Below are 23,041 nucleotides of genomic sequence, written 5' to 3' on the forward strand. Positions count from 1 at the left end.
CTGCAGGGAGCTGGTGCTGGGAGGGGAATCTTTCTGGAACTGGGTCCAGGCTCCGACCACTTAGGGTTAGCCTTGATTGCTGCTTCTAGTCTGAACATATTGCCTGGCCCGTTCTCTGGCCACAGGGCCGAGGGTCTCCACTGGGTCTTTTAACTTCATTCCCAGGATGGAAGGGGCCTTTCAGAACAAGTGCTCATGGGGGTACGGGGAGGTTAGCTGTTCAGGTCCTTGGGCTGGGAGCCTTATTGAGAAGGGGCCATTTCAACAGAGAGCCCCATTCAAGGGATGTCCATATTTCCCTCCTCCTCCTCCCCATGTGAAACCAGGCTGGGGAGAGGCGATATTGGCTGAGGGAAAGGTCCACTTCACGACCACAGCCTAGCCTCAGACTTGGCCTCATGAGCAACACTGATGAAACTCAAGTTCTGCAGCTGACCCTGAGCCCAGCTAGCTGATGTAGTCCAGTGGGCTGACGGATGGGTATAAGAGTTGCCACCTCCCGTCTATGCCCTCGCCAGGGCCCTGCTCCCCCAGAATGCCCCTGCTCTCAGGGTTATCTATGGACCTCACTGCTTCTGTACTGGAAGCAGCTTGTGTCTCCCTGCCTCCTGCCTCCTTGCTGCTCTCCCATGGCTGTCACCTTGGTGAACTTTCTGTAATGCCAGCTGGACACGGAGCTACTGTACCGCGGCCTCTTCCAATTCAGAGGGCCTCATCTTCTCCGACACTTCCAGACCCGACTCCCCACTCAGTCAGCGTCCTGGCCGCCGGCATGTGGCGGCAGCTGCCCCTGTTACTGGGTGCCCCTCTCTCTAAGGCACACAGAAAACAGTGTCCTTGAAGAACCAGCGCCAATGCCACCTCCTCTGGAAGGGCTTCCCAGATCTCCTGCAGGCAGAAAGAATGGAGCCTGGTTCCCAGGGTCGCCCCACTAACCCTAGATTGTCACGTTTGATGCATGGTGACCCCAGGTATGTCAGAGTCAAACTCTGCTCCTTGGCTTTTTAAGAGCCAGTCGTTTGAAGATCACTAGATCTTTCCTCCGAGTGCCTGGGAGGAGACTCAAACACCCAACCTCTCGGTGACTTGCTGAGCATGAGAACTGTTTGCACTCCCCAGGGAGCTCGGCCTGACTCAGATGTTTCTAGCTCGGGGTTTAAAGCCATAAGATTTAGAGTCAGGCCAATGACTTCGCCTCCCTAGTGTGCATGATGGAATAGCGAGGGTCCTACAGGTGGAGAGTAAATGCGATAATAGATGTAAAACGCTTAGCACACCTGGCAATTAGCTAGCTCGCAATAAATGTGAGCTACAGGTTTTATACTGTTTCATTAAATAATAAAGTAAATCGTCTAAGAGCTCCTCCCAAGAGGGACCATGTGTTATTCATGTTTGAACCTCAGACCTGAGCACGACGCTGATCTAAGAGCCAGTGTTCCGTGAATGCTCATGGGCCCGGCTCCGACCCAGTGGAACTGACGTCTAAAGGAATGGAACCAACTACAACGGGGGTCGAGAGGCTGAGGCTGCCAGCTGGGCAGTGGGGGAGATCTCTGGGGGGCACTCTCATTGAGACCACAGAGAACCTTCAGGGAGGCGGGCTGCATTTTCTCCCAGGAGAGCAAGGGAGATAGCGGTGTGGAAGGAGGCAGAGGCAGTGTGTAGCCTGGCCTGCTCGGGCTGAGTCTGTGGGTGCAGGGTCAGGGTGCACTGTGGGCAGGGAGCACCCCCACCTGGAGCCCGTGGCCTTCCATGTGGAGGCTGCCATTGGCACTGGTGGCTGGTACTACCCGCCCATGGGAGCCCAGGCCTCCTCTCTGCAGGTGCCAGCCTGCTCCCTGCTGGAACCCTCCCTGTCCCTGGCAGGCTGTGGGGCCCTCCGGGATCAGCAGCTCCCACGTGGAATATTTTCCCTACAGAATAACCATTTCCATTGTGGCGGCTTCTTTCCCCTCCCATGCTCAGTATCCTCCCCTTTCCACTCTGCCACCCCTTCCGCGCCCCCGGGGTCCCTCAGGCTGCTGTACGTTCCCCTCCTCTCCTCGCCTTCCCCAGGACCGGGGCTTGGCTCAGAGAGCCTCCTGAGTTGTCTTGTCCCTGAGCTATCTCAGCCTTCCTCCCACAGAGATGGTTCCTAATGACCAACAACTCCAAGGAGAGGGAGGCCACCAAGGTGGGTGGGAGTTGGCCAGAGAAGCTGGCCTAGGTCTCCCTTGTCTGAGGTAGAAGGGCTATTTGGCATCCCTTCCCCACTCTGCAAGTCCCTGATGGGTGAGGAGGGAAAGGGACATCCTGGATCCTGGAGTCAGCTGGGTGGGACAGGACGCTGGAGGCTGGAGCCCTCCAGTGGGACCTGAAGTGGTCATCGTCCCCAGCCCCACAACCCTGCTTCAGGCCACTCGTCCCTTGTGGACTCCAGCCTGCAGCCTCTCTCTCCCACTAAGAACCCTTGCCCCGTGCTCGCCATGTGCACTCCCCTGCATCAAGTGGCTCAGAGCTGGAGAGAGGACCCAAGGGAGGCCTGACCTGTTCTTCCTCCCGCTGCCCTGGGGCACACCAGTCTTTCCGTGCCCATCAGCCTGTGTTGAGGGAGCAGGAAGCTTAGAGCTTCAGGCACAGGATGCCTTTGAAAAGAATACCGGTATCTGGAGGTCCACTAGGAGCCCCAACTCTCTTCCCCTTGTCTTGTGCTAGCCTGAGACCTGGTAGGCCCTAGGATGGATTACAGAAAGGAACCCTAGAGCGGGTCCATTAGAGCCATGTGGTCCTTGGGGGGCTGGCTGGGTCTCTCTGTCTGTCTCTCCGTCCCATCCTGCATTTGAGGCCTAGACTAGCCGCTCGCTCCCTTTGGGCCTCTGTCTTTGCCTCTTTGGATGTGAAGCTTCCCCTATAAAATGAGGAAAGCTGGCTGATTCCTCCAAGAACAGCAAGTTGTTCTCATACCTAAATCCTCTGTGGCCACTTGCTCCCTCTTAGATCCTCATTGTCAGGTGGTACCAGGCCCCAGCCCCCTACAGCCAGCTGACTTTCAGAGCAGCTGCCCCATGGGACTGGGAGGGAAGGGGCCTCAAACCTCCTTGTTTGACTCCCGGCCTGCCCCAGCCCCAGCCTAGGCTGGGAGATTCAGAGAGCAGCTTGGCCCTAGAGAGGTTTCCCTGTTTCCCCAGAGCCTAAGCAAGCCCCAACTGGCCTGTGAGGTCCCTGCTAATCTGACCTATTACCGCAGGTAAGAATTATAATCAGAAATCACTCCAGGAGCCCAGGCCCACGTGGGAGAATGAGCAGGGCTGTTGGGGGTTGTTGACTTTATTCCAGAGCTTAATTGGTATAATTGCTCTCCTCTTCCTGCCAAATCTGAGCCTCTCTGCATTGGCTCTCTCACCTGGGGGGGGGGGCGGGGGGCAGCATGTTGCTCAAAAGATCTTCTAGTCCCAAATGGTTGAATCTGCTGGTTGCTGGCAGGAGGAATGGGACCACAGGGGGCCCAGACCCTGGCCGGAGAGGGCCGGGGACCCCTGCTGGAAACACTCACATCCCGACAGGGGTGGAGCAGGGAGGGAAAAGGAAGGCTTTCAAGCTGGGGGTCCAGTGGGTAGGTATCCCCTGAGAGGGCGAAGGGGTGAAAGTAGAAGCTCATGCCACCCCTTTCCACGGCTCCTCTGCGGGCTCCTCAGGGACTCCGGCTCTTTGGCGTCTTTGGTCCTCACACCCACCCACCAGAAGGACCTACAGCTGCTGAGCACCCAGTTCCTGCCCTGGGTCCTCAGGGCCCCTGCTTGTCAGGAGGAGAGGAGGAGACGGGGTGCTGAGAGGCAGGCTCTGCACGGTGCATTTTGTCTAGAAAAGGCCAGCCAGTTGCCGTGAGTCAGCCTGGATTCATGGCAACCTCTCTGGGCCTGAACAGAGCTGCTGGGCCTTCGGAAGATGGACACTGGGCTTTTCTCCCGAGCAGCCTCTGAGAGGACCCCAGCTGACTGCACTAGAACCAATTGATGGAGAGCTTACAGGTGGGGGTCCTCGGCTAGGCGGGTTTGATTCCTGAACCCATCTCCACTGGTGGACAGGCGTTAAGCACCTGGCTGCCTGTCAGAAAGTTGGAGATGCGACTCCTCTATTTGCTCAATGACCACCCCATGAGCTCACTGCTGTCAAGGTGATTCTGATCCCTCACGCGCCCGGAGGACAGAGGAGAACGTCCCCGTAGGTTTCCCAAGCCTTGAACCCTTCATGGGAGCAGACGCCTGCAGGTTTCAATCACTGACCTTCACTTAGGTTAGCAGCTGAGCACTACACTCGACCCTCACACTGCCTGAATGTTTCTACTCCCATAAAGCGGTCCAGTCGCAGAACCCCACGAGAACAGCTGTACCCTGTTCTAAGGGTTGCTAAGAGCTGGCATCAACTCGATGACAGTGAGTACGGGTTTGGTTTTTACTGCAGCAGCAGCAGCAGCAGCAGCACGGTCACCTGCAGCATGCACACACATGTCTGCAGGCATCACCGAGGTACACTCATGCATGCACACCTGTGCAGAAGAAGTGGTTTCCTAATGCCCCCTGAGCTCAGAGAGCAAGACACTGTTCGCCTCCTTATCCTGCCTCGCAGCTGCCTCCTGTCACCTTCCATGGTCTGTCTCGGGCACCCACCCTCACAGCACCCACAGCCTCAGCCTTGGTTTTCCAGGCTCTTTCCAGTAGGTGAGCAGGCACTCCGCTCCCCTGCCCTCAGTACCAGCACCATGTGATGGTGAGGCACGTGGACTGCTTCGGGGTTCAGATAACCTGGGTTGAATCCCAACTCTCTGGCTTGCTAGCTGTGTGACTTCATCTCTCTATGAATGGGGACACTGGGTGACATTGGAGGCTGCGGGCCACACACCTGCATGGGCACTGTGTGGCATAGGCTAAGGGTGCGGTGAGTGGAGTCAGTGATAGTTATTAGTGTCATGATTGTCACTGGAGAGTGGCTCCAGCCTTGGGCTTCAGAGAAGGTGGGGGCACCCCACCACCACCTTGGAGAATCAGGCGTCCTGGGTCTGTGAATTCACCCTTTGGAGCCAGGCCCAGGACTATTGGACACATCAGTCCCAGCCCCGCCCTGGCTCCCCATGTCTGGGTGGACTGCCGGGCCAGGCCGATTGTCTGAATCTGGGCCCTCCTCCCTCTCCACGCCAACTCTGCACCATTCTGCCTCGAGGCAGGAGATAAGATTGCAGATGTCTATCTCCCACCCACCACTCCTGTCCAAATCCCACTGCCTCATAAGGCCATCTCACAGGCCACCTCCTGGGGGTGGTGCTAAGTGTCCCTTGGTCTAAGGCAGTGGTTCTCAATCTGTGGGTCGCGTCCCCTTTGGGAGTCGAACGACCCTTTCACAGGGCTCATCCGACTCTTAACAGTAGCAAAATTATAGTTATGAAGTAGCAATGAAAATAATTTTATGGTTGGGGGGGTCATCGCAACATGAGGAGCTGTATTAAAAGGTCATGGCATTAGGAAGGTTGAGAATCATTGGTCTAAGGCATCTCTGCCTGTGGTCTCTGGGGAGCTGGGACTGAGATGCTGCTCCCAGTGCGAGGGGCCCCCTCAGAGTCAGGAGGAGAGTCCCTGCATCTTCCGGGTGGGCATCTATGGATGGGAGACAGGTGAGCATGTAGTGTTCACCACACAGGATGGGGCGTTGGATGCCTGGCACTCCCTGGCGGGTCTACTCACCTTTGTGCTCGGCCTCGGCCTGGCCTCGCTGGGGCTGGGAAGCAGGAATTTGGAGGGCATTCGCTCACTGCCGTTGTCATAGCAGGCTCATGAGGTTGCGGTGGAATCCTGGTCCCAGGGGAGTGGATGATCAAATTCGTGAACAATGTCTCCCGGGGCAACGGCACCATCACCACGGGAGGCTTCCAGCTGTCCAGGAGGCTTCCTCCCCTGGGCCCAGCTGGGAGGTCACTCGGGGGGACCTCAGAGGATCCAAAACACTGGGTGTGGTTCTGAGCTTCAGAAACATTCTTCTATCTGCTGCTCAGTCCAGAAGCATCTGGGGAGTCGGGTCAAAACCAGGTTCACGTCAGCAGGTCCCGGATGCTGCATGCGGAGGCTGATGGCCTGGGAGCCACACAGAGAAGGGCACAAGCCTAGAGGGAGACCAGTGGAGGCTCCGATGTCCCCGGCAGGGTGGGAGATGAGCAGGCCAGGGTGATCCTGCTGGAAGCTGTGTAGCCTCAGGCCTCCTCACTGGGAGGGGGTCCCAGGCAGCTTGGCTGGGAGTAGGGATGGTGGTGGCTGGATGCTGGTGACAGGGTAGAGCAGGGTGTTCTGGGAGGGTTCCAGGTTGATGTCGAAACCAGTGGGGCACGTCGACAGTGTGACCGTGGGGTTGCTGCTGAGCGGGCACCGTGGTTGGGAATGTGTACTTTGGAGCCTGGCTGTGTGAGTTTGAATCCCAGCTCTGCCGCATGCTACACAGCTACACATGGGGTTGGACTGTCCACAGCTTGGCCTGTGCTCCCAAGACGAATGGACAGCACCTCTTTCCCCTCTACCCCCGACCCAGATCCAAGAATCATCCTCTGTGTTCCGGACTGGGGCGTGTGGGCGTTGTGCATGAGGGCTGGAGTTTCCCAAGCTTTAGGTGGCATGTGTCTGGTTCGGAGAGCCTCAGTAGAAAGCCTCTCCCCCAGGTAGTAAAGCCCGGTGGAGACTCCTGGCCACTGGCCATCTTGTCTGGGTCCCCAGAACAGCTGCATGGGGAGATGAAACTTTAGCCCACATCCCAAACTAGGAGGCAGTCGCGTCTTATTGGGATGGTATGATGGTTCAGGCAGGGGTGTAAAAAGTTGTGGTGGGCACTCTCCTTGTTCTGCTGACAGCCAAGAGTGGCTGGAACTCATGACAGATGATCTCGCGTCACCTAGTCTCTGGCTGTACATAGAAAGAACGGTCGCTGTCTCTGCACCTGTCCTGGGTGGTGGCATGTCTAGCACTTGAACTGTAACACAGAGGCATCTCCCAGAGCACATCAACTGCCTGAGAAGCCCCAGGACTTTGGCAGAAGCCCCATCAAACTGCTGGGTCTTTGGGGGGAGCAGGTGGTGCCAGGGTGCCTTCCTGAAGACTGGGGAATGGATGGCTTGTATCTCTGGAGTGTTATCTTCTTCAGTTGAGTCCACGGGGGTGTGGGGGGCCTTCTCCTTGCCAGCGGAGAGAACTGCTCCTTTACATGGCTTAGAAGAAGCCCATACAGGAAGAAAACCGTCCAACCCAGCACTGGGAATCACGGCTTAGCTCTGGAGACACAGGACATTCCGGGCTCCTCAGAGCCAGATGCTATGGATGGATTCCATCTCAAGTCTAAGAGGAAGGGCTGGGCTCATAAACAGGGAAAAGGGCCACCGAGGACCAGTATGGTTTGCTGTGGAAGCCGGGTGTGTGAAACTGAAGACACAGGATTCAGGATCAGCAGGGACACGTTGAGCCCAGGACACACTGACGCCCCAGGCGTGGCCTGCTTCCCCCGCCCTGCACTGACTCCTCTCCATCCTCTCTTCCACCAGGCGCCTAGATGCCAACCTCATCTCCCTGGTTCCAGAGAGGAGCTTTGAGGGGCTGTCCTCCCTGCGCCACCTGTGGCTGGATGACAATGCACTCACCGAGATCCCCATCAGGGCCCTCAACAACCTCCCTGCCCTGCAGGCCATGACCCTGGCCCTCAACCACATCAGCCACATCCCGGACTACGCCTTCCAGAACCTAACCAGCCTTGTGGTGCTGTGAGTGCCGCTCTGCCCCCAGCCCGGCCCCGCCAGGCCCTGCCAGGGCTCGTGGGCATTCCCAAGTTGGGTTGGCTTGGCTGGTTTTGCGCATGCCTGTGCTTTCCAGAACCTCGTCGTCTCAGGTTCTCTTGTGTAAAATGAGGATGCTTGCCCCCTGGTCACTCGATGGGTTATCACAGGGCCAGGTGACATTAGAACTATAGGAAGTATGTGAGGGGTCACTAAAACACAGGAGTATGAGAAACACCATAGGGACTAAGCTATTATTGCTCATGATAAAAATACAGTACCTATATAATGCTAACAGAGGTATGGCAAGAATTTCTCACACTTATCCCCACCAAATACATATATCTCCATAGTTGAGAATCAAACGATAGAGTCTTATGCTTTGGCATAGGGATGGGGTACACTAATCTCACTTCCCAGACCTGAAAATCATCACTGGTAATTATACGGCAAAGCCCTGTCAGAATAATTACCTGGGAGATAGCAGCCCTGGCAGGAATTGGGGTCTGGGGTGAACCCTGCCTTCCAGTGGGAACTTTAGAGTGCAAATTAGCACCCAGCTAATTGCCACGGGTGATTGGTAAGTTCATAGGGTAATTAGTAAGGGCTGGAAGGTCGTGTATAATTGCTTGGGCTTCCACACTAATTGCTGCAGGAGAACAGCTCAGGAACATGTGTGTTAGCGCTTTGCAAAGTGGCCACACTGCCTCTTCGGCCTTGGGAAAGCTGGCGTCATGTTCCAACTGGGGATTGGATGGTGCTCATTCCCTGCGGGAGATGGAAAGGAGAGATCCATTGGTCTAATTCCCCATTCTGGGAGACTGGAGAACCGAGCTAAATGTCCTTCCGGATTAGACGCCTCCATCAAGATAGTCACACGTGAGTCCTCTCGGGGAGAAGTGGTGCATACGAACCAGGTGATTGGTTCCAGCTCTGGTGGTGCCCTAGGGACAGCACATGGGGATGCGGCCAGGCCTTTGTGAGAGACAGACTTTTGGAGAGACAGTGAGCTTCACCTGGCTCCTCAGATGCAAGGGCGGCAGCAGCATGATTGACCAGTGAGCCCCTAGGTGGGAGGACTGAGGACCCAAGGAAATCCAAGGAATGGCCGCTGCTCTCCAGGGGGTGACGGTCTAGTCGAGAGAGCAGCATCGATATGGAAAAGATAACTAGTGATGGTGCGTGTGCTAAGACAGCCACACGGCCAACACCCGCTCACTTAAGCCGAGGTGTTTTCTGGAGGCTGGAGCTACTGCAGGCAGGGTGATAGAGAAGGCTTCATGGTGTGGGTCGTAGGCCAGGAGAGATGTTAGGACAGTGAAGAGAGCGAGAAGATTCCGCTGACTAGCAATCGGGACGCTGCAAGGGACACGGTGCAATAGGCCGATCCGGCTGGAGCAGAGTGCCCTCTTGCAGAATTTGGGAGAGGAGGCTGGAAAGGTGAGCATGGGGACTCACAAGGCCAGGCTAAGGCACCTGCCTTCTATCAACTGGAAGGAGAAGGGTAACACTTGGCAGTGGTTACGTGTGTGTGGATCTTGTCTCTTTATCTAGGCCAGTGCTTCTCAACCTGTGGGTCGTGACCCCTTTGGGGGTCGAATGACCCTTTCCCAGAGGTCACCCGATTCATAACAGTAGCAAAATGACAGTGATGAAGTAGCAACAAAAATAATTATATGGTTGGGGAGGCCACCACAACACGAGGAACTGTATGAAAGGTTCGTGGCATTAGGAAGGTTGAGAACCACTGATCTAGACAATAAACTCAACACCCTGCCCCAGTTGGGCTACTGGGTGCCCCCGGCACCTGCGCTACTGAGAAGGTGGCGGAGGGAGTTGGAGGCTTGGAGCTGAAGATGTTGAGAAAGCTGAGATGGTCTGGATCTGAGATGCTGGGTTGAGGCAGTGGTGGGAAACCAGGTAGAACATGGAGATGGGGTCTAACAAGAAGCAGGAGGACACCCTAGAGGTTAGTGACAGTTGAGCTGTAGGTGTGGAGGGAATGGGGAAAACAGAAACCTTTGTTAAAGGGGCTACTGGGGAAATGGTAGAATTCTCACCTTCTACACAGGGGCCTGGTTTGGTTCCCAGACCATTTGGTCCATGCGAGGCCACCGTCTGTCTGTCAGAGGAGGCTGGTGTGCTGGTCTGATGTCCACAGGTTTCCAGGGAGCTCTCCAACTAAGACTGGCTGGAAGGAAAGGCTGGGCGATCCGCTCTGGAAAACCCTGTGGATCAATGTGGGATGGCCCGGGGCAGACAGCATTTTGTTCTGTGGTGCGGGGGCCCCCCACGAAATGGGGCGGACATGGCAGCAGTGAACCACAGCAAGGGGGGCTAGGTTATTCCTGGGAGGCAAGAGCTGGGTTTTCTCTACCAGATCAGAAGCTCCCAGAGGAAGGGGTCTGTCTCTCCCGCTGGGCCACGACTGGCAGGTGGGACAAGGTTGAGGAAGAGCAAGAGTTCGGAGCCTTCGACTCCAAGACCCCCATCCCTACCCATCTGCATTGGGTGGAGTCTGCCTTTCCCCTTTACTGTGAAGGCTTGCTCGATTGTTTTACCGTTCACTTCCCCCCTGCCTGAGCATACACATGTACTTAATCCTTACACTTCCATGGCTTCCGTGAACTGTATCGCAGTATAGAACAGCCTGCGCTTTCCTGGAGCCATGTCCGCGTTTGAGCAGAAGGTTCCATTATTTCTCCACTTTAGAGGGGTTTTTGTTTTGTTGGGTTTTTTTGTGGTGCCTTTGAATACATCTCTTGTCACATTTTTTGGAGTCTTTCCTTCAGAGACAGCCGTCAAATTGTGCGTTGAACTCTCTGCGTATCTTCTGCGATCTGCTTTGACTTTGTGTCTTGTTCACCCCCAGCCACCAGGGTTGTCTCCTGTTTTCTCTTGCATACCGATTCTGTTTTCAGCAGTCCCCAAGTCCCTGCCTTCTGTCAAGTTTGTTGACTGGCTTCTGTTGGTTGGTTGGTGTTTAGTGGTGATGCTTGGTCCTTAATGAAGACCCAGGAGCTGCAGTTTCTTCTAGGCTTGGAACTTTGACTCTCTCCGGCATCCTCTCTCTCCTCCACCTTCGGTCTTCCCTGGTGTATGTTTGTACAGTTGCTATAGATGGTTTTCTTTGTGCTGACTCAGGATTGGATAGAGCTGCCTGGCAAGTTATTCTAGATGCATCGCCCTTGGTACGCGCTGGCTCTCCCCTCAAAGCTACAGCTTACAAAGCTACGTCCTATGGGAAATGTAGGTCTGTATACTTCTCTGCAACCTGATGGTGGCGTGAGCATTGGGGGGTGGGGGCTATGTCTCTGGGAGGCATCTGGTCCTTTTTAGACTCCCTGTGCTCAGGCTCGTATATTGAGGATGTGTTACTGACGAGTTCACCCCTTCTGGTTGGGGAGGTACCCCTGGGCTTCAAGCAGCTTCCTGCATTCAGTGAGTAGCATGGAGCCATCCGTTTTCAGGTCTCAGCGACCTGTTCTTCATGGCAGCCGGCAGGAAAACATCATCAATTGTAACTATGACAACCGCATCACTGCCCTTCTTCAGAGTTGGGGACTGTAGAGAGGATGCACAGGGTCTCCTTCTCTGGCTCACTCAGTTTCTAGAGAAATGTAGGTTGAGGAGTTCCGGGAGCACCCCCCTCCCCAAACCCAGGTTCAGTTGTCACATCATCGCAGAGTAGGCCATGCCCTTTGTCTGTCTGTGAGTTGCGCTGGGCTGGGCTCTCGTTCTTGATCATTTCACTAGGCAATGGGAGGACAGAGTTCTGTTGCTTGTTTTCAATTCCCTCTGAACTTGGAAGTCTCTCCCCGGCGGGTCCCCGTCTCCCCACTCTGCCCAAGCCCTCTGCCATCCTGCACAGACACACCAGGCCTGATCCACCTCCCGCCCACCTCCGTTGGGCCAGTGCATCAAGCAGGCTGGGTGCTGCGAAACAGGCCTGGTGAAGAAACTACGGACTTGAACCCGTCCGGCATCAGGTCTCCCTCCTGGAGCTGAGTGGGAGCTTGCTTTGGGGTGGACCCAGGGCTCCCCTCTCCCTTCTCCCGTTCATAGGAAGTCCAAGAGTGCAGCCTGCAGCCCAGTCAGCTTACCAGGTGGTGACTTCCAGAAGTCAGTCTTGCCTGTCAGTTGGTCCCTGGAGACAAAGGGCTGGCTGTTGGTGCTGTTCCCCCACCTTCCTGCTCCAGCCACCGGCCTGCTTCCCCAGCCCCTGGGCCCGATGCTGTGGCCCCCGCCCATCTGACAGGCCTTTCCTTCCCACACAGGCATCTTCATAACAACCACATCCAGCACTTGGGGACGCACAGCTTCGAGGGGCTGCACAACCTGGAGACGCTGTGAGTGCAAGGCTATGGCTGAGCTCCGTCTGGCCTGGTGCCCAGAGCTGGAGTCCTGGGTGTGTGTGGGGTGTGTGTGTGTGGGGTGTGTGTGGGGGTGTGTGTGTGTGGGGTGTGTGTGGGGGTGTGTGTGGGGTGTGTGGGGGGGTGTAGGGTGTGTGGGGTGTGTGTGTGTGCACTAGGCAGAGGGGTGGGCCAGCAGGACTGGGAGACTGGGATCTGGCCAGGGCCTGCTCACCCACACACTCATCCCTGGCACCTTCTCAGAAGGTCGCTGAGAGAGAGCAGAATGTGCCCCTTCCTCTGGGAGTGCAGGGAGGGGGACCTGGGACCCCTGTGGGCAGAGACCACCAGAAGCATGAAGGGTTTGGCTGGAAATGGGAACTCCAAGGAGAAGTGGAAGGAACCAGGATATTCAGTGTAGGATCCGCCGGGGGCTGGGGGCTGACACCCCTTTAAGGGCAGCTGCTGACAGCAGGGAGAGCTGTACCGCGGAGTCATGCCAGACGACTTGCCAACAGATCTAACGAGTCAAATGATTAATGGGGAGATGACCCATTCAGCGCTCCGGCCTAACTATAAAAAGCACCCAAGCTGTTGACTCTTAAAACACTGTATTATTCACACATCATCATCCTGGAATCCAGCGAAGGTCAGAATGCACCCGGGCCTCCCATCACTTCCTCTGGACTCCCGCCAGCCGCCCCCTCCCCAGTGGGCCGAGGGGGCCCCACTTGAGCAAACAACTGGCCAGGCTCTCCAAAGTGCGGCCTTGCCAGCTGGGGTCTCTCAGCTCCCACGAGGGGGTTGGCTACCCCGGCCACCTGGTGCGGCGCTGGCAGGGACTGCTGGCAGAGAAGGGCCCACAGTCACCAAGTCTGAGACACTGAGCCTGAGGGTGGGCTCAGCATTGAGGGGGTGGTCATAGTTCCTCTTGCCCCTATCCCCTACCCCCTGTTGTGCACCCCACACCTTCCCACCTCTTGCGCCTCCATCTCAGAGCACCGTTCGGAGGTGCAGGGGTTTCAGGGACCCCAAGCAGCAATGGAGAAAACGCTGGGAGGCGAGCTGTGACCTGAGGGAGCCACATGTTTGCCCAAGCCTGTCCCAGGAGGCCCCCGGCTGTCTGCATCTGTGGCTGTGTAGGGAAGGAGGGTGGGGAGGTGGAGACCAGGGCTCCCGCTGCTCTTCTGGGGGCGGGGGCCGTGGATACCCAGGGCAAGTTTGCTCTCTGGGCTCAGCCTGAGCAGGCGGCATGGCAGTGCCGGGCCTGGCTCTCCTGCCCTCGTTGTCCTTCAACTGACTGAGGGCCGGACGAGCCTCGTCCTGCTCCTGTGCACCACTTGAGCCTTGGACGCTGCGCCCTTCCCTTGCTTCCCGAGTCTCTGAGAGTAAAGCTGGGCAGCCCAGCCCTCTCAATCAACAGACAAGACAATAAATGTCCAGCAAAGAGGTGTGGCCTACAAAAGCACATCCGGGGCATCTTCATGAGAACACGCAAGGCAGTCCCTCGTGAAAGCCTGCTGGTGGAACCCACGGGAAGGGTGCATGTGCCCCTGGGGTGGTACAGTGGTGGAGCACTTGGCTGCCGACAGAAGGCTTAGTGGTTCGAATCCTCCAAGAGGCTCCACGGGAGAAAGACGAGGCTTTCTACTCCCGCAAAGAGTTACAGTCTCAGAAACCCGCAGGGGCAGCTCCACCCAGGACCAGAGGGTCGCTCTGAGTCGGCTGCGGCTGGATGTCAGTGAGCTTCTGAGTTTGCAATGTGAGGGGAGCCCTGGTGGTGGAGGGGGTTGCATGCTGGGCTGCCACCCACAAGGTCAGCAGTTTGGTCCCACTGGCTGCCTCGGGGAGCCGGATGAGATTTTCTGCTCCTGTGACTTACAGTCTCTGAAACTCCAAGGGGCAGTTCTACCCTGTCCTGTAGCCTCACTACAGGGAGCTTGGTGTTCTTGTAAGATGTAAGCGGTGGTCGGGCCCTCACGTCCATGGTGCTTGGCATCTGCAGACATCAGCAGACTAGGAAGGAGGCCAGTGCTCGGGGCTGGGCCTGTGGGCGCTGTTGGCTATGCTGGGAAACTGCTGGGGGAGGGGGTACACGTACTCACTCTGGGTTGGCAACTCTAAAAAGCCAGCCAGCAGCTGTTTCTTCACTTTTGGGGCACGCTGCCTAATTCTTTCTCAATTAGCCGCTGGATTGTTGTGCGCACCGGGCATTTGGCTCCGCTGGTGCTGGCGTGATTACAGAGCAGTATCGCCGCTCCGCGCCCCCTGTACCTTTCATCTACAGGAATGCCCGGCTCGACGTGCGTGTGGTGGAGCCCAGGGCCTGTGCCCACTTTGCAGATGGGGCAGCCAAGGCCAAGAGAGGAGACTGTGTTCCGCAGAATAGACAGGTGGTAAAGCCAGTCGTCCCGGGCATCTCATAGCCTGGGGCTGCCAGATGTACCTGCTGTGTGACGTTGGCCTGGTCGTTTGCTGTCTGGTCTCAGTTTCTAAATCCCCACCATCCCAGCACCGCTCCAACTGGCCTTACCCAGCACTCCAGGTTAGGACCTGCCTGCACTCACTCCCGTCCCTCCTCTGAGGCCTCAACCCCAAGAGCACCCCTTCCTTCCCCACCCTTAAGGGGTATGTTTTTCTTCCAACTTTTGATCTCCAATTAAAAGGGGAAGAGAGCGTTCTTTATCCCCTGCCCCCAGAGCACTTGCTGAGGAGCCTGCAGGGCTAGTGCGATGGGGGCGCCGCCGGAGCGGGGGAGGAGAATAAAGGGAGAAAGCAACAATAGTCAAACCTTTTAATTGTTGCATAATTGGCACGCAACAACCCCGGTTATTACTCTAGAGCGTTTCATGTGAGCGGCTCACTGGAAGGGTATTTCTCCCTGGGGCTCCGTAAATCTCTGCCACTTAGGCCTCTCCCATCTCCAGCAGCCCAGGGAAGATCAAACCCCCCGCAGCCCCAGCTGTGGTTTGGCTCAGACTCCTCGCTGGAGCAAGAGCCAGCACCCAGCCGTTCCACCTGGGGAAGCGAGTGGGCGCAGGCACACACCGCGCGGTCTCACGGGCCGCCCTCACCGGGGGGTGGGGGGGCACCCAGAGGGGGCACCCGCAGCAACATCAGCCAGAGTCTCTCTGAGCCTTGCTGTACAATGGGCGAGAGAAGCATGCACCCAGCAGGCATTTATTCGAATTCTTTGCTGTTGTGTTAATTGGTGATCCTATATATGCTGCCCGTGGCTTTTCTGATATAAAATCACCAGGCCTTTCTTCCAAGGCACTGCTGGGTAGACTCAAACCTCTCTCTTCCTGTTCTCGGTCAAGCACATGAACCCTTCGTGGGACTCCTTCATTCCAAAAGAGCGGGGCAAGCCCAAGTGCTACCGGGAGCTGTGCATTGCTGGGTGCTCTGCCCCCACTGGCACAAACATGGCCATGCGCCGAGGAAGACTGCTCATGCGAGCACCCTGACCCCATGGCCCGTCCCTCCTTCCAGCCCTGCCTGCTGAGAAATCTCCAATCTGCCTGCAGTCTTGGCTCCATGCTTCTTTCTGCCATTGCCACGAGGGCGGCCCACTCCTCATTAGGTAGTTCAGAGTCAGAGACGGGCCAGCCCCCACTTTACAAAGTCTGATTTCCTTCACTTTCCCATTCCAGCCTTAATCTGGGGATTTGTGGGGAGGCGCTGGTAAGGGGTGGGTGGTACGCCCGCCCGTGGAGCTCCCATCACTTGCCTCCTGACTCTTGCTTCATTCTGCACTGACTCCCACCCGGTGAGTGGATCCCAGGACTTCCCGGGGGTCTTCGCAGAGGAGCCGCATGGCCAGTGAAGAGTCCAGGCAGGTCGCGTGCAGAGGTTGCGGGGACTCTTGCTCAGCACTGGGAAATGGCACTTGGAGCCTAGGGGAGTCCTGCCAGCCTGAGAATTGGTCCACCAGCGGCACTCACTTATCCGCAACTCCCCAACTCTACCTGACAATAAAACAGGTACAAGGTAAACAAATAAGCAAGAAACTCAAAGAGCCCCCACCCCTACCCCTTGCTGTGCCCAGTGTGGGAACCTAATGTCCCTATCACAACTAGAACTCAGAGTGGGCAGGGCTTAGGGCAAATCTGGGGGGCAACATGCTGGTGGGGGGACCTCCCTGGGTCCTGGATGTGGTATCTGGGTCTTGTTACAACCTCCTTTGGCACCCAGGCCCCGTTGGAGCCTGCGGTTGGCTGAGCCTTTCTCCCCGGTGTTGGAGAGCCTGGGGGCGCGGAGGGAGGACAAAAACCTCCTGGCCCCTGCTCTGTGTCTAAATGAAGACCAGCAGACAGCAGGGCCCGGCTGGATGGGGAACAGACATTTTCAGAATCCTGCCTAACAACACACAGTCAGTCACAAATTCCTCATGAAGCCGCCTCTGTGTTGGATCCCTCAGTGGTCTCTTTCCACACAACAGCCTGCCTTCCTTCGGTGTCAGCTGGGACCGGAATATGTTCCAGTCCCTGTCTCCGTCATTGGAGCCACCGTGCCAACCAGCTTTCCCTCTCGCCCAGCTCCGGCCACTCTCCACACGCGTCTAGTCATCCTCAGTCCTGGGCCCTGCAGTCGGCCCTGTAGTCAGGGACAGAGAAAGAGGCAGGTTCCCACTGGTGGTCGGTCCTCCTGCGTGGAGGTTTCAGGTGGAACAGGGGCTGGGTATGGAATTGGCAGGGCCGGATCCAAGCCCCGAGTCTGCCACCAGCCAGGTGACACGAGCAGGTTCTCTTGACCTCTTCAGGGCCTTTGATTCCACATGTAGAAAAGGCAGACCATACTGTATCATTCTTAGGGTGCTTGTGAGGCTTGCATTGGATGGATGGCTCTGCACAGTGCCCGGAAGACTGGGCCCCCAGCATCCCGCCACTAAATGGACTCCAACTCACAGCAGCCCTAGCGGGCAGGGTGGGACTGCCCCTGTGGGTTTCTGTACGGAAGCAGAGCCTCGCCTTGCTCCCCTGGAGCAGCTGGTGGCTTGGGACTGCTGACCTTGTGGTTAGCAGCCCAGTGCTTAGCCACGACGCCACCAGGGCTCCTCGGGACCACCGTAGGTGCTCAATTTATGTTAGATCTCTCTTGCCTGTCCTCTCACTTAACATAAGTTCTGAGGGGTGGAGGGAAACTGTGTGTCCCTTCCCCCTCCGGTTGCTATTCGGTGCCATTGAATCGGTTCCAGTTCTTAGCAACTGTAAGTAGAACAGAAGAGATGGCTGCCCGGTCCTGCACCGTCCTCACATTCAGTGAGGTGTCTTCATGCATGGCCGTCGCCGCCGTGTCCTTCCATTGTATTGAAGGCTTGCCTCCTTTTCGCTGCCCCTCTGCTTTACAGAACATGGTGTTCTTCCCCAGGGACTGGTCTCTCCTGACAACATGTCCAAAGTACGTGAGAGAAGGTCTCACCATCCTTGCCTCTAAGGAGCACTCTGGCTGTCCTTCTTCCAAGACAGATCCCCTCCCCTTTCCCCCAATTTTCTGGCTGTCTGTGGTATAGTCAACATTCTTCTTTGCCAGGACCACAATTCAAATGCACCAATTCATCCTTGTTTGTTATCCAGTTTCACATGCATATGAGGGAATTGAAAACAGTAATGGATTTAGTCACGGGCACCTTGGTCCTCCAAGTGACAGCTTGGCTTTTTAATACTGGGAGAGAGTTTTTGCAGCAGGTGTGCCCAATGCTGATGTCTGGACTGCTGAGGAGCCCTGGGGTCATAGTGGTTACAGGTAGGGCTGCTAAGCACAAGGTCGGCAGTTTGAAACCATCAGCCGTGCCCCCAGAGAAAGACGAAGCTTTCTACTCCCATAGAGAGTTACAGCCTCAGAAACCCACAAAGGCGTTTCTACCCTGTCCTACAGGGTCATTGTGAGTCGGCATCGACTCGATGGCAGTGGGCTTATGGGTTTGTCCCTCCTGCAGCCCTTCTTGGTGCAGTAAGAGTAACGGAGGCTGGGTTTCCTCTCTGTCGTGAACATCCTTCTCACGTTGGAACCTGGGGAAAGGATGGCCTGGGCACATGTGTAGAGCCTGTAGGCAGGTGCCAGCTCCACCCAGGCTGTGGGACCCTGGGCAAGTCCCTTCTCTGGTTGGAGCCTCACCAATGTCAGCTGTGAGGGGAAGGGTGAGATATCAGCTTCTTCTCTGGCCGGTGTGACTTCGGGTGGCAGGAAGGCTGTCACCAGAGGTGTCATGCACAGGCATCCGTGGTGCGGGCCGCCCCCTCTGTAGGTCGGACAGGCAACTCCAGGGAGTCAACGTCTGGATACTGGTGACTCTTCTTTGGCCGCTATGACCAATCACCGCAAACGTGGTGGCTTTAAAAAGATCCCAGGAGTCTGCGGTCTCACAGTCTGCCGGCCAAAGTCTGAGACGGAGTCGTGGGCAGGGTCTGTCCCTTCTGACGGAGAAGCCATTTCCTGTCTCCCTCCTGCCGGCCACTCTGGACATTCCTCTGCTGATAAGACACATCCCTCCAGTCTCTGCTCCCCCATCTTCACATGCCTTCTTCTTGTCATGGTCCTCTGTCTCTCCCCTTCTGACCAGGACACCAGTCAGTGAATCCAAGGCCCACCCAATTAATCCAGGATGATCACATCTCAAGAACCTGAGCGAAATGACTCCCGCAAAGACCCCTGTTCCAAATCAAGCCAGTTCATCCGTGTAGGCACTGGGACTTGGGGCATCTTTGCCGGGGAGCACAATTTCAGCTTGCTTCCGCTCCCTGCTGGCAGGCTGCATAGCCAGGGCCCTGTGGGATCCGTGGGGACCCTCTGGCGTCAGACACATGGGAGGAGGAAAGGTCCTGATGTGTCTTGATGACGTGCCTCTGGTTGACAAGGTAAGCGTTGGCCACTGCACCCGGCAATGAAACAATTCTCTACGGTTATGAGAATCAAACAGATTCTCTTGTCAAAGGCTCTCATCTTATAGCCCGGGTATCCTTCCAGCCACGTCTTAAGGATGACGGAGCCCGAATGATGCCTTCTTGTGTTCCAGTTGAGGATACGGAAGCGGGTGGGTGACTTACCGAGCCCATCCAGCTGAGGTAGAGGCAGGGTGAGAACTCTGGTTTGGGTCTTTGGGTCAGCATCAGCCCTTGCTGCCGCCAGAGCCTTTGCTGCTGCTAGAAGCCATCAACTCTTTCCTCTGCCGCTCTTAATCTTCTTACATTTGTGGGTTTATTAGTTGCAAATTTGTGGGGGGGTGTGGCTTATAGAGGAATTTATTGTTCCCAATAAAACTCCTTTCTTTTCTTTTTCCCTCCTGGTTCCCCCCCCCCCCCCCAGCAGAACCACCAATGACTCCTAACCTGCAGAAAATTGAGCTGCCATGGGTCTGTCTTGCCCTCTAGGGCTGTGAGGAGTTATTCATGGTTCTTCCCAGCCCAGCATTGCCCCTCCCTCGCGCAGGGGTAGCCAAGGTCACAGCTCATGTCACTGCCACCCCTTCCTCTCCTGCTGGCAATAGGGCCACCACTTCCTCTCTGACCCCCACTCGCAGACCCTTCCAGCCACCCCCAGCCAGCTGGCTGAGAACAGAGAAGGGAGGAGGGCTGGCAATCGGTCCTCAGGAGATGCCGTGGAGAGGGGGCTGCCCTTTATGTCTGGCCCTTGTGTGTCTGCAGGAAAGAGGAATCCACAGCTCTCATTCCCTCCTGATTCTTCCAGTTCGCTCATTTCACAACTGCGCTTGGAGCTTCAGGTCTGGAGAAAGGCCTCAGGCGTGCATGGACCCCCTGGGCCAGGCCCGTAACCTTGCCTCAGAGCTAAGTCTGCGACGCCCGCACGAACCGCCCGTAACTCTTCTCGTGACTGGCACCCACAGCGATCCGAGCTGTCTGACGGAGTGGTCCCACTGTGCGCATCGTAGCTTAAGAGTGATACAGGCTTTCTCAGGGAGGTGGTGAGAATCAGAAGTGTCTTTAAAGTTGATCAAATATGCCACGAGGAGCCTTAGGTGAAAGCATGTTTTGGGGTCCTCTGCTTCACATCATGAGGGGTGTGGGAGAAAGTAAAGGTGCTACCTGGGCACCGGATACGGAAGGACAGTCCAATCTATAAAGCAGTCCAGCAGAGGTATTGGCCACCCAGCAGAGTCAGAGAGGGCCCAAGACGGTTCGAGAAGAAAGTGGATCACCAGCCAGCCAGAATCTGAGAGACAATTCCTGCTGTGGTTCAACTGCATTAGCTTTAAATTCTCTTCCAATCCCACGCCCCTGTGGTCCCAGGTGCCGCATTAGAACACTGCCTCCTCCCCGCACCCCGCACCACCACTGAGTCAATTCCTCAATTCCAGCTCATAGCAACCTTGCAGGACAGAGTGGCACTCCCCTGCGGGGCGTGTGTGCGTGCATGCGTGTGTGTGTTGGGGTTGCAGTCTTTACAGATGCAGGTGGCCACCCGCTCCTCCCACTGAGCGGCTGCTGGGTGCACACCACTGGCCTGTTTTGGTTAGCAGCTGAGCGTTAACCAGGGCTCATTTGGGCAGGACAGTCTCAGAGATCGGCCACTTCCATTAAGAGGGGCACTCCTGCTCCAGGTGGATCCCACATGCTTCTTTCTGGCAAGGAAGGGAGAGTAGGTGGAAGGAGGGCAAAGGGGAGGTGTGCCTGTGTCTCTCAATAGAAACCGATGATAATTTTACTAATTGCCGTCTTTATGAATGGGTGCCCTTTCATGTCAGCTGTGTAGAAGCAAAGCGATGCTCTCCATCAGAACGTTTCTGTTGGTTCCTGGCTCACCCAGTCATCTGCCTTGAGCCCGTGGGGTGAGAGCCGCAGTCTATAGCTGGGGAGGAGCAGCTCCTTAAGAGGCCAAGTCCTCAAGCCGGCTCCTCTTTGTAACAGGCCTTTCGGTGATAAAAGTAGGTTAGGGTATAGCTTACACTCTGAATTGTCTGTGTCTTGTGTTTCCCTCTGGGGAGCTGGGCTCACCCACATCCCTCCCTGTTCCCTTATCTGTGATCTGGTAGTAAACCCAAATATTAGCCTTGAGAATAAAGATGTCAACGAAGCCCAATTAATGATATTCATCTTTATTGCCATGGAAAGAAGACAGACCCACTTGTGTGTCTACTGTTCTGGTGGCTAATGAACAGACGTGCCTGTTATAATGTCTAAACCAAACCAAAACCAAAGCAAAAATACCCCAACCCATTGCTGTGGAATTGATTCCAAGGTCTGGTGGCCCCTGTGCTGCAGAGGGGAGCTGCGTGGAGGGGGATGCTCTGCGCTGTCATCTCTAGGGAAGCAGATTGACAGGCCTTCCTTCACGGTAGGAACGCAGAGCGAGTGCAGAGTACCAACCTCCACGCCAGTCGTTGATTGCAAACCTAGGAGCCTTCCAATTGCCATCGAGGCGCTTTGGTCTCACGGCAATCCCGTGCTGGGCTGGTGTCAGACTACGTTCCATGGGGTTTGTCAAGGACCATGACCTTGTGGAACTAGATCACTAGACCTTTCTTCCAAGGCGTCTCAGGGTAGATTTGAGCAGCCACCCTTGTGGTTTGCTGCCCGGTGCATTGACTGTTCCCCCACCCGGGGGCTCCTTTCTAGGGCTCATTGTCCAGTAACCAGAGCAGGGAAAAGGAATCGAGGGTGTGTGAACATCGATGGACTCTGCTGGGCTCTGGATCAAACGCCCAGAGCAGTCGAGGGAGACGGGCATCCCTGGCTGACAGGAGAGAAACCCGGAGCTGAGGAAGGTTCAGGGACTTGTTCAGTACGAGGACAAGAGTGCTTTCTCCTTTCACCCAGAAGACAACTGCACATCAATATCATGGGGCTTCGGGGTGCTTACAGGCACCCAGAGAAACTCCCATGGAATCCAGATCTGCCCCTTCCATGTGTCCTCGTTCCCATTCTCCCAGGTCCGTTTTTCTTAGCTAGCCCTGCTCCTTAGAGTCAAGCCAAGCTCCAGCTCTGTATCGTGTGTGGAAAGCAGGTTAACCTGGGAGCCGGGAGGCCTGAGTTCAAGTCCTGCCTTTGAGACAGGCAGCGATTTACCTCCTCTCTCCCTGGGTCCCAGTCTCCTCATCAATTAAAAGCAGGGGGTGGACAAGATGACTGTAAAACCAAGCCAGCTCAGTCTCCTGAATCCACAGGGAAGCTCCCCGGGGATCGCAGGAGCTGGCCGTTCTGCGCAGCCAGCTGGAAAGGAGCGCACTGGGATGTGAGCCCTTGAGTCGGCTGGGGGCTCGGCTTGCCTTCTCGGCTGCTTTCACCAATTGCATGGGTTTAGCATCAGATTTGATTGGATTTGGCTGGAACCGTCTGAGCAGATGAGGGGGAGGATTAGCCATAGACAGCTGCAGCTTCCAGACTGAGCTCTGGCTGGAGTTGGAATGGTTTCTCTTTAACCTCAACCCTTCCAGTCTGCGTCCAGCTCCCAGGAGTAGCAGACAGAACCATGAACTCTTCCTGGGCTTCTGGCGGATCCTGGGCTATTAAAGATAATAGACTATAAAGCCATAGATACCTTTTCCAGCTGAAGGTGAGGGCGTCATGAACCAGCCTGCACGAGAGGAATCAGACAGACTTGTGCCGGGACTGGGTGGGGGGGGAAGAGGGGGGGACACACACTTCCCAGCAGCCGCCAAGATGCTGCCAATTGTAAGTCGGTCCAAGGCGCCAAGTCACTGCCCTGAAATGACCAGCGATCAAGGCCAAAGGAGCCCTTTGCATAGCGGGCTCGAATGCTCCTCTTTGACATTGAGCATTCACAAAAGGGGGCTGTGCCTGGACCGAGTGGTCCACACGTGAACCCCCTGCTTCCTGAGGTCAATATGCTTCCTGTTTCATGGGGACGATGACAAGTCCACTGACAACCCCCCTCCACCCTCCCACCCCCCCAGAGCCCAACTGCCTGTCCTTCAGTCCTAGACACAGAAACCGGG

At 56.1% G+C, this 23,041-nt stretch overlaps 1 protein-coding gene across 1 annotated transcript in view; it reads left to right on the plus strand.

The window, feature by feature from the left end:
- LGR6 (leucine rich repeat containing G protein-coupled receptor 6) overlaps positions 1-23,041 on the plus strand; it is a 134,219-nt gene that overhangs the window by 83,776 nt on the left and 27,402 nt on the right. The window contains exons 5-6 of the mRNA XM_075540532.1: positions 7,550-7,765; positions 12,055-12,126. Of these exons, the coding sequence (XP_075396647.1) occupies positions 7,550-7,765; positions 12,055-12,126 (288 nt within the window). The remainder of the gene's footprint in view (positions 1-7,549; positions 7,766-12,054; positions 12,127-23,041) is intronic.

The sequence above is a fragment of the Tenrec ecaudatus genome, chromosome 1 (genome assembly GCF_050624435.1).
Source record: "Tenrec ecaudatus isolate mTenEca1 chromosome 1, mTenEca1.hap1, whole genome shotgun sequence".
NCBI classification, from domain to species: Eukaryota; Metazoa; Chordata; class Mammalia; order Afrosoricida; family Tenrecidae; genus Tenrec; species Tenrec ecaudatus.